The 15,003-nt window shown below is 38.6% G+C and overlaps 2 protein-coding genes across 2 annotated transcripts; both read left to right on the forward strand.

Annotated features, from left to right (window-relative positions):
• The first annotated feature begins 561 nt into the window (after positions 1-561).
• Positions 562-7,243, forward strand: LOC108415740. Its single transcript, XM_037546792.1, has 9 exons — positions 562-871; positions 1,038-1,109; positions 1,328-1,391; positions 1,661-2,044; positions 2,198-2,488; positions 2,675-2,965; positions 3,474-3,848; positions 6,000-6,362; positions 7,143-7,243. Exons 3-9 carry the CDS (start codon positions 1,355-1,357, stop codon positions 7,241-7,243), a joined length of 1,842 nt encoding a protein of 613 aa, XP_037402689.1. The 5' UTR covers positions 562-871; positions 1,038-1,109; positions 1,328-1,354.
• Positions 7,244-8,022: 779 nt separating this feature from the next.
• Positions 8,023-14,586, forward strand: LOC119265789. Its single transcript, XM_037546793.1, has 4 exons — positions 8,023-8,167; positions 8,264-8,551; positions 14,123-14,416; positions 14,519-14,586. The coding sequence occupies exons 1-4, from the start codon at positions 8,065-8,067 to the stop codon at positions 14,584-14,586; spliced, it is 753 nt and encodes a 250-aa protein (XP_037402690.1). The 5' UTR covers positions 8,023-8,064.
• Positions 14,587-15,003: the final 417 nt, after the last annotated feature.

Below are 15,003 nucleotides of genomic sequence, written 5' to 3' on the forward strand. Positions count from 1 at the left end.
AGTTGTCAAGTTCTGAGTTCACCATATTTGTGGAAAGTCTGCCAAATACTTTCAAGTCAGATTGACGAAAGGTCAATACAACTTACATTTTAATAATTCTGTTTAGACACAATAGCAGAAGTGTGTGATGTTTTAGGATAATCTTCCCTCCACTTCAGATGGCAACTAAAATGAGCTATGAGTAAAGGAAAGGAGTAACCTGTGTGATCTGTGGAACCCCTTGATTTTAAAACCCCCACTTTGCATTCTTAAAGACAGTCATCTCTGTTCAGTATTTGCATCAGCTCTTGTACTTCATACTGGTGATCATACTTATGATGAACTGGCTTTCTCATCACATATTGACACAAATTCAGCATTTAAATTGGAATTCTGTCTATAACATTTTCAGCATTGATTTTCACATTAGATGGTTGTCTGTGACCAGCCTGAGCCAACAGTGACTAGTCAGGAGACCACTTAAGTGAGAGTAGACCCTCTGTGAAATTCCTGCCCATCAGGTTAATCACATTAAGAAATTCTATTGCAACAGAATGATTCAAAACCACAGTAGAAAACCAGAAAGCAGAGCACAAAGCGTACTGTGGTTCAGTGTGATGTTTCCTTGTAATGAAAGTTTTTCAGGCACATCACAGATGTCATACTAAAAGTAGTTAAATTAGGAAGGAAGGGGCTTGGTCTAAGAGCATATTCTAAGTACGGCAGCACTCTGATGGTCCAGTTCTGTCATCTTTGTCATTACACTGAGTGCTATATAACGTTTTTACTAACTAATGAAAAAAAAAACAAATCTAAGCAGCGAGAATTTATGGATATTAATAGTGTTGTTTTTCCTGAGTTGCAGTTTGTGTCTGATTTTCTAAAGAGGAAGGTAAGCTATTTAAAAATAGATTATTATTTTAATATCAGATGACTTTTTAATCAAGATTTCATGTTTTATCTAATTAATCATTTAACTACTTTAAAACTATATAGAATAGATTGTTCAGTATTGCCAGAAGAATTACTAGTAATTTGAAACTTTTATTGTTTTACAGTATTATTCTAATAAAGTGAATTTAACAGCCCTGCACTGCATTTGAAACGGTCTCCACTGCAGTTGTGGCCTTGTAAGTTGACATTTCAGTTACACAGAGATTGTAGCCTTTGAAAATTGTTAATTTAAGCTGGATGAATATATAATAATAAAAATAAGAACTGAAAGTGGTAGTATACAGTGTATTTATTGTGGTGTCATCACAATATAATGAATCTTGGAATAAACTAAACTTATCCATAGTTATTCATATTCATATATTAACCAGTAAAATATCTGTCCTGTTGTCAGAATTTTGATTTATCTGCAGTCGAGAACATGGCAAGACTTCTGCTGCTGCACGTGATTTTTCATGGTACAGTGTGTTTTTATTTACACTCTTTATGCAAATAAAAATTGTTATTCACAGTAACACATACACTTATCTACTTTAACAGGCAGAGGTCTATAATTTTATTGACAATATTTTAAAAAGTTATATTAGAACCTTTTTAGTCACAACAGCAGTTTCTAGAGCAAAAAAAAAAAAAACATTTAAAATATAAAGGAAAAGACCTAAAATATAGAATGTTTAGTTTAGTAATAATTCCCTCTTTAAAAACTTTTATTTTTTCTGGCACACAGGCATCCTGTTTAGTGGTACTTGGACATGGTCAGTAACAATGCCAGGGAGCATTAAAGGCCTATATCGTTCCTGCCTGGTTATACCATGTAGATACTCCTACTACTCATATCCACCTACAAACCCTTATCGAGTCGTGTGGTATCAGTATGTTAGTCGTGGATACCCTTTAGTGTATGATAGTTGGCACCCTGGATCAGTGATTGACAAGTTCAGAGGAAAAACCAGTTTATATGGAAGCACATACAGGAGGGGCTGCAGCCTGCTGATTGAGGACCTTGATCATTCCCACCATGGAGAAAAACTTTATACCTGGATAGACCCAGAAAATGTTGGAAGCAGTACTTACACATTCTATGATGTTACCAGTACGATTTATATTGAAAGTAAGTATTTATCTTCTCACTTTGATTTTCATAAATCACTGCTGCACTTTTTTACACTTAATTAAACTGTGTTGTAAAAATGTCTCAGATATAATGTCTTTTCTTTCCCTAATTCAGTGCTGATATTCTCTAATGTTCATTTGCCGGTTACAGCATCAGCACAACCACCCAGCATTGACATTTATGGAGGAAACCGAATTGGGGAAACTGTCACTGTTCAGTGTAGCACATCCCACACCTGCCCTTACAGAAATCCCACTCTGACTCTGAGTGGGATAGAAGGAACAGATGGCAGCCCGGAACACACATACATTGGAAGTGGCACCTGGAAAATCACACTGATACGTACAGGGATTGTTACATCTGTTAACCAGAGAGTTGACTGTGTGGTCCGACATCCTGGAGGCCTTTCAGCTTCAGCTACTAGAACACACACTGCGACGTGTAAGAGGCATTTATTTTTTGGATGTTTCAGAATAATAGAGAAATTAATTGTGTGGACCCTGGAAAAGCAAATAATATCAAAGCATGCTCTCATTTACTCCTTTCCAATGTTTAGAAACACATTAACACATTGTGTAGTTGCATTGTGGATGTTTTAATGTCAGATTTTATCTTTCTTATCAACAGGTCCCATTTACACACCCCAGATTACACCTGATTCCAGCACAGAGTTTCTTGAGGGAGTGGAAACAGACATCGTTTGCTCGGTTATGTACAAGTGCCCCGGAGATCGACCTTACATCACTTGGAATGGTGGACAGTTACCTGGCAGCATGTCTTTTGTACCAGGAGCACAACAGGAAGCTAGATCAACACTAAAATTCACTGCAAGGGCTACTGACCATGGGAAAGTCCTTACCTGCTTCGTAGAATTTAAAGGAAGTGTTCAAACAGAGAGAATTACTTTAAAAGTGAAGCGTAAGTAAAAACCCTTAGGTTCTCTTTTTTTACTGATTCTCTTGTGTTTCTTTTGATGTATTTATGCTACATGTGTTGTTAATTATACTTTGCATAAATAGATATATAGCCATTGGCTGCAATTCTAAAATGTACCACTAGAGGTATACTTATAAGACAGCTGGAAGTACAAGTCTGAAAATGTGGGTCTGAAGTTCTAGCGCTAAGGTCATGATTTTAGGTTTTACTGGGTGACAGTCTTTGCTCAAATCTTCTGCATACTCAAGCTGAAGAGTGTAAAAATTAGGTGGCACTGGCACTAGCTGGAGAATTATTTTTAAATCAAACCCACCACGTCTTTTCTTTTAAGCTACATATACAATGGCCTGCCATCCCACAAGTCTCATGTAAGCATCAAAGAGCATCAGGTTGCAGTCGGTCACAGTGATTACACAGAATCTGTACATTTTGGGGCTGAAAGGTGGACACTTACTGCACTATAAACATTACTGTACCATTTTCTTGAAAGGGTCAATGTTCTCCCGTGAATGGACCTTCTCCATGCCCAATGCGATCAGAGGGGTCCGGGGCTCATGTGTGGTCATTCCCTGCAGTTTTGACTTCAAAACCTCCAAGCCCAGGAATGTCAATGTGAAATGGTATGAATTCTCTGAAACACAGTATCCTTTAGTGTACGATCAATCAACACAGAAAGTCGTCCCCAAGTTCAGAGGGAAGACGAGCTTGTACGGATCTCCAAATGAGGGAAACTGTAGCTTGAAGATCCAGCATCTTGAACTGCAGCATAACCAGGAGAGACTGTATCCATGGATGGATCCAAAGTCTATTGTAACTTACCACAGAGAAAATTACCTTGAAGTAACGATCGCCCTTGAAGTAACAGGTAAGACCCAAGCCTTTACTGGTTGTTGTATTATGTATGCTTATTGTCATTACAATACCTACATTAAACTCCTTACCTTTACTAAAACATTGCTTCTGCTAAACTGAGGACTAAAGGACCTGAAGTCAGTCTTTGCAATCTAAGCAGTTTAGTAAGATCAAGTGCAAACATATCAGTCAGTCAATACAGTAACAGTACAAAAGCATATGTAAATTAAGTCACCATGGTTATTACAGTATTAGTGAAATTATTCACACCTCAGGGAAGCAGTTAAAAGAAGTGAAATATTACATTTGAAGTTTATGCCATTAAAATATTTGATTTATAAGGAAGGCATGAACTAAAAATCTTTAAACAAGTATTTCACTGAAACAAAAGCATTAGAGAGGTCAGATACTGATGCTGGACTGTTAGTTCTAGATCAGAAACACCACTCAAGCTCAGCCTGGATCTCCAACAACCCAGACAACACAGTCCCACTGCTTCACAGCCCAATGTTGGGGATCTTTATACTCCTATAGCTGATGCTGAAAAATGACCTTAGAATCATGTGCAGCTACTCCAGTACATCACATTTTATTGGCAAGGCTTTCCTTTGAAAAAAAAAACTGTTGTGATCAATTGAATACCTGTTTTAGCAATGGACGCACTTTAAAACAGATAAATTCAGTAATTATAAGTGGTATTTGGACATAAAATGTATTTCTGGTGAATGGTGCACTGACTTATTATTTACTTGTTTTTGGTGGCAGTGTTAGGGGTCAATAGGTCAGCTCCTTGGTACATATGAAAACCATTTTTGCACATGTGAGTTGTGCAGCTTTATGATTGCGTCAGAAGATAAAACCTGTCACACAATTGCCAAATGATGCTTCTGCCACATACATCAGTAGTTCAATTTAGACGATCGTCATTTGAGTTTAAACTAAAAACATGCATTTTCTGAAAATAATGATTACACAGCTTAAGCAACTCCCCTCTCTTGTGAGATGGTTGCTATAACATTCCAGGTAGTTACTATGGTGTTGCTAGATAGTTGCTAGGTTGTTGCTATGGTGGTCACTATTGTATTTTCAGTGGCTACTAGGATAATGTCAATGGTTTCTATGGCATCCAATGTGGTTGCTAAGGTTTTACTAGGTGTTTGCTATAGCATAGTTTTAAATGGTTGCTAAGGCATTGTTGGGTAGTTGCTGTGGTATAACAAATTGTTACTATATGGTGAACTAAACTGTTATAATCAGCTTTTTGAAGATTGATTTATAAATGACTGATTGGCTTTCCTGCGTTAGTGTATGTGTGTTAAATTTGTGTATGTGTTGATATTTTCTAAGTTCTTTTGTCTGTTTTATTATCATAAAATTAAAGGCGTTACTTTAATTTGCTGAGATGGTTTCAGTGAATTGCATTTATTCTTTATTTAAATGCTGTGTGATGATATACTTCTTTGGCATCAGTTATACATCTGTATGATTTTATGAAGAAAAATTACCTAATTAGAACATTCTGGACTCCAAAACGTAGTGGACAAAAATGTGGCAAAAAAAAATGGAGAAGAACATAAATCAGATAACAACAGTACCACTGCTGCAAAAGTATAGAACTGTGTGTTTCAGTACTTGCAGTACCATAACTGTGAGAGCTAAGAGCAAACTTGTAACTGGGCAAGGAATGTTAGAAGTTACTACTTGGTCCATCTTACACTGACACCATCTGGCTGAGGTTTGAATTGCACTTCATAGACTTAGTGTCCCAGTAAATATCAAGAGTAATTCATAACTCCAAAAGTATCTAGATCATGTATTTACTATAGTATTTCTACTGAAAGTGTAGGGTTCAGGGTAACAAGGTGATATGCAGATTACTTGACACAGCTTAATTAGAAAAAGGTTTATACCTTTAGGATTTACTACTTAGATTTTATGTTCACAGATGTAGTACTTAAGTATGAAATTTGCATTGAAGGATTAAAAAAACATCTTTTAATGATGTCTAGTTGACAGTCATTTCTCCCTTTCCAAAAATTTCTTCATGTATAAATTCATTTTTGTAATTTGCAGTCTTATAGTTGGGTTATTTTTACTTTAGTATCACATCAATAGCACTTGTGAGTTTTTATTACTCATTAATAAACATGTTTATCTTTTCTAGACATTATTGAGAAACCAAAGGTGGATATTATTGGCAGTGAGCAGGTCGGTGAGCCGATCACCTTGTCCTGCAGTGTGATGCACACCTGTCCTCCAACACCTCCAACACTGAGCTTCAGTATCTCCCATGGAACTGAACGTCTGCTGCACACACCCCTAAATGAAGGCAAATGGAAGATAACCAAAGAAATTACATGGAACCTCCAGGAGGATGATGTTTCTGTTACTTGCACTGTTAGTTACCCAAGTGGACAGACTGCTGTGACTGAAGTCAGGTTCTACCCCTCATGTGAGTCTCATACAGTATATTGCTGTTGTTGGAAGAATACATTGTATCTCCAAAATGACAACTTGACAGGAAAAGGAAAAACCTACATTACTTTTAAAGTAAGTCAGTGGAACCAAAGTCATGTTGGGTCATTTCTTTGTGTCCATTCTTCATAAAAAGAACAACAGGCATTTTACAATTGTACCAAAAACTGAAAAACATTTTCTTCCAGCAGCAGCGATATACTGTTCTTCATAACAAAAATCCCTACTTGTAATCCACTTACTCAACCAGTCAGACATGATGATTTACAGAAAATTATTAAAAAGGGCTTGGAGGGAGATGGAAATTTCAAAACCTAAATATTTAAATGACTGTATCATTACCAGTGCTGTTCAAAATATCAATATGGCCCTGTTGTGTTAATAAGCTCAGTACAATTGTGGCTTATCAATATTTTAATATACTTCTGCACAGTGCATGTATGTGCAAGTGAAATAAGCACTGCATTCCAGTCTGAGAGGGTGACATTTTAGAGCATCCAGTGCAACAAACATAGTTAGGATTTATTTAAAATGCTGCATTAGGGAAAAAGGCACCCCAGTTCCTTCTTCCCCAACACAGTTCATAAAACTAAACTGCAAAAAACAGCCCATTTCGAATATATTGTTTCTGTGAGGTCACAAAAATCATCACTTCATCTCCACATATTCAACATACAGAACCTATTCAACTTTCACAATGAAATCATAAGATGTCTCTCAGCCTGACCTGTTTTTTGAATGAAGCACAAAACAGGGCATCCCATCAAAACAGAGCTCATTTACATATATCAGCTATAAGACTGATTATTGTTGTTAAATGGTTGTTTCTTAGGGTTGATCCTTAAAAAAATCAAAAGGGAAGGTGGCTTCTCAGGGAAAAAGTTTGAATATGTGTGGGGGGAATGTGTTTATTATAGTTATGCTTCAGTTTGAGAGACATTTATTTATTCCTTAGAGTCTTTAAGGATATTCAGTTACCCTAATTTGTGATTTCTGATTTTTTTTCCTTTAGGTGCTTTTGAGAAGCCCAAAATAAGTCCAACACAAGATGATGTCATGGAGGGAATTGAGAAGATCTTTACTTGTACTGTGCATCACACATGCCAAAAACAGAAACCAACCCTCAGCTGGAACTATCAAAACATGCCTGTATCAGTTCAAACTCAAAAGTTTAACTCCACCACCTGGGAAACAGTTTCAACATTACAATTAAGAGCAGTGAAGGATGATCATGGAAAGTCATTGACATGCACAGCTCAGACTTCACAGGAAGAGTCTTCAGATTCTGTTGTTTTAACAGTAAAGAGTAAGTTTACTTCCATCTTTCAGATTACAAACCCAGCAAGCCAGTGCTTCTAGCTCACATTTCAGTATGAATACTGTATTCTTCAATAGGAATAATTTCAATATTAATATTGTATTTATTAGTATTTATTAATATAATGTTGCATTCGGCACTCATAATTTTTTTGCTCCTTAATAAAGGAGGAATGTCCTCACTGGACTGGACGTACTCAATGCCAAGCAAGATTAAAGGTCTTCAAGGCTCCTGTCTGGTCATTCCCTGTAGCTTTGACTTCAAAACCCCACGGCCCAGCAAAGTCAGGGTGAGATGGTATGAGCTCTCCACTAAACAGTATCCTTTAGTGTATGATGAAGACGGCCGCGGTGTCACTAGTAAGATCTGGGGGAAGACAGAGTTGTATGGATCGTCCAGTGCGGGAAACTGCAGTTTGAAGATTAACCCACTAATAATGCCACAAAATGAAGAGAAACTGTATCCCTGGATGGATCAAAATCCAGTTGAATCATTCCACAAAGAAAACTATGACAATTTTGTGGAACTTCAAGTAACAGGTCAACAGTGTTTAAGAAAAGTCTCGCTAATACAGATTTGTTTCATTAATGATTAATGACTGAATTCTTAAATTCCCTTCTGCTTCCTTCTGACAGAACATGCTGATAAACCAGAGCTCAGCATCCTTGGTGTTCCCCGAGTGGGAGAGCAAATCACAGTGTCCTGCAGTGCATATCATACCTGTCCACCTAGTCCTCCAACACTGAGCATGGGTGAAGCTCTCCATACTGACACCACTGCACATGTTCCAGGGCAGGATGGAGTCTGGGTGATCACCAAACAACACACCTTTGTAATTAAAGAAGATGAGCAAACTGTTACATGTAAAGCTACATTTCCAGGTGGGCAGACATCAGAAGCGTCGATCAACCTCAATGCTCAATGTAAGTAATAATCCAAAAAGTTGAAGTTAACAGCAGCAGATACAGACCTTGGAAAATGTATTGAACCTACACTGTAAAAATGCAGTATTGTGTAGAAGTCACAGACCAGCCTTCATTGATTTAACCATATAAATTTTTATTAGTTAAAACAAGAAGTTATTCAAACAGCAAAAAAAAGAAACAGTAAAACATGTGTATTTAACAGAAAACGCCTCAACAAAGGAAGAGGTGGCTTTAGGTTGCTGGCTTATTGTTCTGAGACACCAGCAGCTTTCTTGTTTGATATGCGGGTGGGTTTTTTGAGTGTGGAAACTTCTGGTTTTTCCACTTATTTTCTTTTGACTTTCCCTTCCCTGTCATTGAAAGCTGATTGTTATATCTAAACACATCAAGAAATGTCTTATGAAAAGTAAACAATTTGTATATCGTTGCTGTTGGATCAAAACCTCGTATCTTCAGAATGATTACTTTACAGGAGAAGAAAATACTTTACTTTAAGTGTAAGTCTGTGTAACCAGATTGTTTTCATTTTGGTCCATTTCTTCTGGTCCATTCATCATTTACACACAATGTGAAGAGCAACAGGTATTCGTGAATTATGTCAAAACCTGAATATGACAAAAGTGGAGATGTAAGTTTTTTTTCTGATAGCAGTGATATAATAACTGGTTTTATTGGAAATTATCAAATCAAAATCAAATCAAATTTATTTGTATAGCGCTTTTTTACAACGGATGTTGTCACAAAGCAGCTTTACAGAGTTTCAGAAAAGAAAAAGTTTCAAGAGAACTCTAAGAATGTACAGAAACCCCCCGGTGGGCAAGCCAGAGGCAACAGTGGCAAGGAAAAACTCCCTCAGAACTGAGGAAGAAACCTTGGGAGGAACCAGGCTCACCAGGGGGGACCCATCCTCCTCTGGTCAAACTACCTACAAGTGATTTTATTACTAATATTAACAGCAGTAATATTGGTATTATGAATAACTAGGAGTCTATGAAAACATCAGCGTAGGGTGGGCAGCTCATCCGAGGTAGGTGGTTGGGGCATGGGCAGTTGGTCTGAAGTAGGTAGCAGGAGGGCTCGGCAGTCAGTCGTCCTTCAGTGTCCAGCCGGCCATATGGGTGATTGTGTACTCGGAAAGAAAGTAGGTAAATGGAATTAGTTTTGTTCTATCCATTTGTACATAAACAGGGAATGTAAACATTTACAGAGTGTGGCTAACGACTCCGGCAGATCTGACTATGACAGCTTAACTGAAAGGAGAGAACCAGAAGGACACACAGACACGGCAGCACTCTGGAACAATTCGGCATCCCTCCACTCCACCGTCCACAAACTTGAGTGACCGCGTGCGAGCAGCAGGACGATAGCACCAGCGTCTCAGTTTACTATAATTCCCTGTGTCCATGGACCCCTGGATCTGCTACCTTTATCTAAGGGGGGACATTAGCTACCAAAAGCTAAACTGAACAAGTGAGTTTTCAGCCTAGTCTTAAAGATTGAGACTGTGTCTGAGTCCTGAACAGTTTCTGGAAGGTCATTCCAGAGTTTGGGGGCTTTATAAGAAAAAGCTCTTCCCCCAGCTGAAACCTTCTGAATTTTGGGGACTATTAATAATCCAGCGCTCTGGGATCTGAGTGGTCGTGATGGCTCATAATGAGAAATAAGGTCTTGCAGGTACTCGGGAGCGAGACCATGTAGGGCTTTATACGTCAATAAAAGGATTTTATAATCAATACGGAATTTAATAGGTTGCCAATGAAGTGATGATAGCACTGGACTAATATGTTAAAATTTTCTAGTTTTAGTGAGGACCCTGGCTGCGGCGTTTTGGACTAATTGGAGTTTGTTTAAATTCCTGCTCGTGCATCCTGACAGTAGTGCGTTACAGTAGTCTAACCTGGAAGTAATAAAGGCGTGTACTAGTGTTTCTGCATCACGCAGGGACAGGGCATTTCTGATATTGGCAATGTTGCGAAGATGTAGAAAAGCTGTCCTAGTGATGCTGCCTATGTGTTGATCGAATGATAAATCTGAATCTATTATAACTCAGAGATTTTTTGCTGCTGATCCAGGTGTGGCTGGAAAGTCGGCGAGATTTAAGATTAAATCTGGTGATTTACTTCTTGCTAATTTTGGACCCAGAAGGAGAACCTCTGTTTTGTTACTGTTTAGTAGGAGGAAGTTCTGTGACATCCAGCCTTTCACGTCTTTTACACAGTCCTCCATTTTCTTTAACCTGTATTGGTCATCAGGCTTGGCTGATATGTACAGTTGAGTATCGTCTGCATAACAATGAAAGTTTACGCCATGGTTACTTATAACTGTGCCTAACGGTAACATGTATAGGGTAAATAATAAAGGTCCTAATATAGAGCCCTGCGGAACTCCAAATCTCACTTTTGAATAAGTGGAAGATAAATTGTTTACCCTAACGAACTGATAACGTTCTGATAGGTAAGATCTGAACCATGATAGGGCCGTCCCTGTGACTCCAACCATGTTTTCTAACCTTTCTAAGAGAATATTGTGGTCTATTGTATCAAAAGCCGCGCTGAGGTCAAGTAGCACTAACAGGGATACGCAGCCTTGATCAGAGGCAAGAAAAAGATCATTAGTTATCTTAACTAGAGCCGTCTCAGTGCTGTGGTGTGGCCTGAATCCAGACTGGAATTTTTCATATATATGGTTCTTATGTAGATATGAACTAAGTTGTTGGGCCACAGCTTTTTCTAAGATCTTAGATATAAACAGTAAGTTAGAGACAGGCCTGTAATTAGACAAAACGGTGACATCAAGATTTGGTTTCTTGATCAGAGGTTTGATAACTGCTAGTTTAAAAGCTTTGGGTACATGGCCCAGACTAAGGGACGAGTTTACTATAGTTAAAATAGGGTTTATAATGGCTGGCAGTACTTCTTTAAGTAATTTTGATGGAATTGCATCGAGTGTGCAGGTTGTGCAATTTGCAGAGGAGATAATCTTCTCTAGCTCCAGCTGTGGGAGGGGGTAAAAGGTTTCCAGATTCTTTTCTACAGCTGTGTTTTGTTCTATATCAGCCAAGTCAGATGACAGCCAAGCTGGATTTGAATTTGATACTGTGGGTTGAATTTGTTGTCTAATATTATCAATTTTATTATTAAAGAAGTCCATAAAAACTTCACTGGTGAGAGTTGCTGGGATTTCTGGTTCATTACCTGCCTGATTTTGTGTGATTTGGGAAATCACATTAAACAGAACTCTAGGATTATACTTATTATTCTCGATCAGCAAGGCCAGATATGCTGAGCGAGCTTCAGTGAGAACATTTCTATACTCTATAAGGCTGTCCTTCCAGGCACTGTGGAACACTTGTAGTTTGGTATGACGCCATTTCCGCTCTAATTTCCGAGCTGTTTGTTTTAAGGTCCGGGTTTTATCGTTGTACCACGGGGCGAGCCTTTTCTGCCTTATTCTTTTTATTTTAAGTGGGGCCACATTTTCTAAAGTGGATCGTAATGTATTTTCTAAATAATCGGTTAGTGAATCTAGTTCCATTGGATCTGATGGAGTGGAGACTGGGGTTGATAACTCTGGGAGATTTTCTATAAATTGTAGGGCGGTAAAAGGTTGTATTGTGCGCTTTGTTGAATAACGAGGGGACGTATATATATTATGGCTAAATCGTAGCTCATACGAAATTAAGTAATGGTCGGAGATCACTGTGGTTTGCGGTAGGATATTCAGCTTGTCTATGTTAAGACCTAGTGTCAAAACCAAATCTAACGTATGACTACAGTCGTGGGTCGGCCCTGTTACATTTTGGGTAAGACCAACTGAGTCTAGGATTGAGGTAAATGCCCTTTTTAATGGGTCGTCTACCTTCTCAAAGTGAATATTAAAATCCCCTACAATTATTACTTTATCGTTGCACACAGCCAGGTTTGCAGCGAAGTCACTAAATTCTTTTATAAATTCAGAGTATGGCCCTGGTGGTCTGTAAATGTTAAATAATGAGAATGCCTTCTTTTTTGTGACCGGATTTGTGACGTGAATAGAGAGGACCTCAAAGGAAGTGAAAGTGTCACATTGTTTCTGACTAATATCGAGAGTATTTTGGTATATTATACAGACTCCACCTCCCTTGCCTGTTAGTCTTGGCCTATGTGCATAATTATAGCCTACAGGCGTGGCTTCATTTAAAGCTAAATATTCATCTGGTCTAACCCACGTTTCAGTAAGACAAAAAAAGTCAAATTTATGATCGCTTATAATTTCATTTACGACGACTGCTTTAGAGTTTAGTGATCTTATATTAAGTAGTCCAAGTTTTAGATTTAAGGTGCTAGTGCTATCATCAGAACATGGATATATGTTGATAAGGTTATTTAAGCGGACTGATTGAGTTTTTCTATGATTAAATTTAGTTTTAATTCGTGGCAAAGACACAGTCTCAATACGATTAATCTTGGGTGACGCCTCAAGGCGGATCGCAGACGGTCGGTTTAGCCTGTCTGTCTGCGGCCTGGTCCCGGCTCTGGACTGTCAGCAGCGGTTTACACTACTCTGCCGACTAACTAAAAGACTATGTGCTATGCTGCACGAAAGTAAGGCAGCACCCTCCCGCGTGGGGTGGACACCATCCCTACCTATGAGACCAGGCTTGCCCTCAAAACGTAACCAATTATCTATAAAGCCCACTTGATTTTCGGAACACCACTTGGACATCCAGCAGTTTAACACCGTAAGCCTGCTGTAGGCCTCAGCGCCGCGCCGCATTGGGATGGGGCCAGAGCAGATTACGGCATAGGACATCGTCTGGGCCTGTTTAACCACCTCTCTAATATTAGCCTTAGTTATCTCTGACTGCCGCAGACGGATATCGTTGGCCCCTACATGAATAACTATCCTCGAATATCTCTTTATTATTAAATTATCCAAACAAAAGTTGGTCTCTGACTCTTGCACAGTACTGTATATGAAAATGCTACTGTCAAATGAAAAACCATGTGTTTCAGGCCCCAATCTCAGGTCACCAACAGTTATTAGCTGATCTAAATCATATGATGTCTCAGATGATTGCCTGTGATACATACTACTGGCTAAATTCATTAGGGTGTTTATTTAAGCTGCTCTAACCTGCCCTTTCTCGCCAAATCCTCTGCAGCCACTTCACAGTCCGCCTCCACCCTGATTCCTCCATCACGCTGTGTCTGTCTTAATCAGGGTTGCATTTGCTGTAATTGATGCCTGCTCTGCATCCTAAGGGGGTCATTCTGCTGCTCTTCAGAGCCATAACACCATATAAAACTTACTAAAAATGGAAACAAAATATTTCCTAAATATTTCCTGAATGAACATTTGTATATTTTTCAATTTAATACAGGTGCTTTTTTGTATTATCACTTCTTTTGTTTAAATAAACCAAAGCGATATATTTCATCAGTCCAAATCATTTCTGATCAACTTCCTCCTTGTTCCATTTTTTAGTGTAAGTTCTTTCCACTCTTTTTTATCAGGGCTGCAGTTTGACTTTGGGTCTGCTTGCATGTATAGTTCTGCTCAATTCTCTCTCCTACACTGATGTTTCAGGTATCCACAAAGATATAATGATTGAGCCAGAGCTGGCTGATGTCACAGAGGGAGTCGCAAAAAACTTTACCTGTGAAGTTTTCCATTCTTGTAAAAAACAAACTCCAGATATCACCTGGAACTATGAAAACATGCCCGAGACTGTGAAGACTAAACAAAACCGAGGATCTGGCTGGGTCACCAAATCAAATGTATCATTTTTAGCATCAATGGAGGATCATGGAAAGAAGCTCACCTGCACTGCAAAATTTCCTCATGGAGAAATCACAGCTTCTGTGGTTTTATATGTTCAAAGTAAGTAAAAACTGCATAATTAAAGCTAAACATTCACAGTGAATTTGCCTACAGTGTGCATTACGTCTTCATATATCATGTCTTATTTCTATTCTTCTCCAGAGTTTGTTCCCAAAATAGTGGATCCATTTGAGAATGACAGTAGGTTTTTCTTTTCTTTCTCTGCATAAAAGCTTTATTATGAACATCTGAGTAACACAGTGCACTCCTGCTCCTTCATATACACTGATCAGACATAACATTATGATCAGTGATCAGTGCTGTGTCTTGTTTCTATGCTTATTGTCTATTTATCAGCTCCACTTACTACATAGGTGCACTTTCTAGTTCTACAGTTACAGACTGTAGTCCATCTGTTTCTCTGCAGACTTTGTTAGCCCCATTTTACCTGTTCTTCAGTGGTCAGGACCCCCATGGACCCAGAGCAGGTATTATTTGGGAGGTGGAACATTCTCAACATTGCAGTAACACTGACGTGGTGTATTAGTGTGTGATGTGCTGGTACAAGTGGATCAGGCACAGCAGTGCTACCGAAGGTGGTCCGATGACAATCTTCCGGTTGAGTGAACGCTGGCGTGTCTGGCTGC

The sequence above is a fragment of the Pygocentrus nattereri genome, chromosome 17 (genome assembly GCF_015220715.1).
Source record: "Pygocentrus nattereri isolate fPygNat1 chromosome 17, fPygNat1.pri, whole genome shotgun sequence".
In the NCBI taxonomy this organism is placed as follows: domain Eukaryota; kingdom Metazoa; phylum Chordata; class Actinopteri; order Characiformes; family Serrasalmidae; genus Pygocentrus; species Pygocentrus nattereri.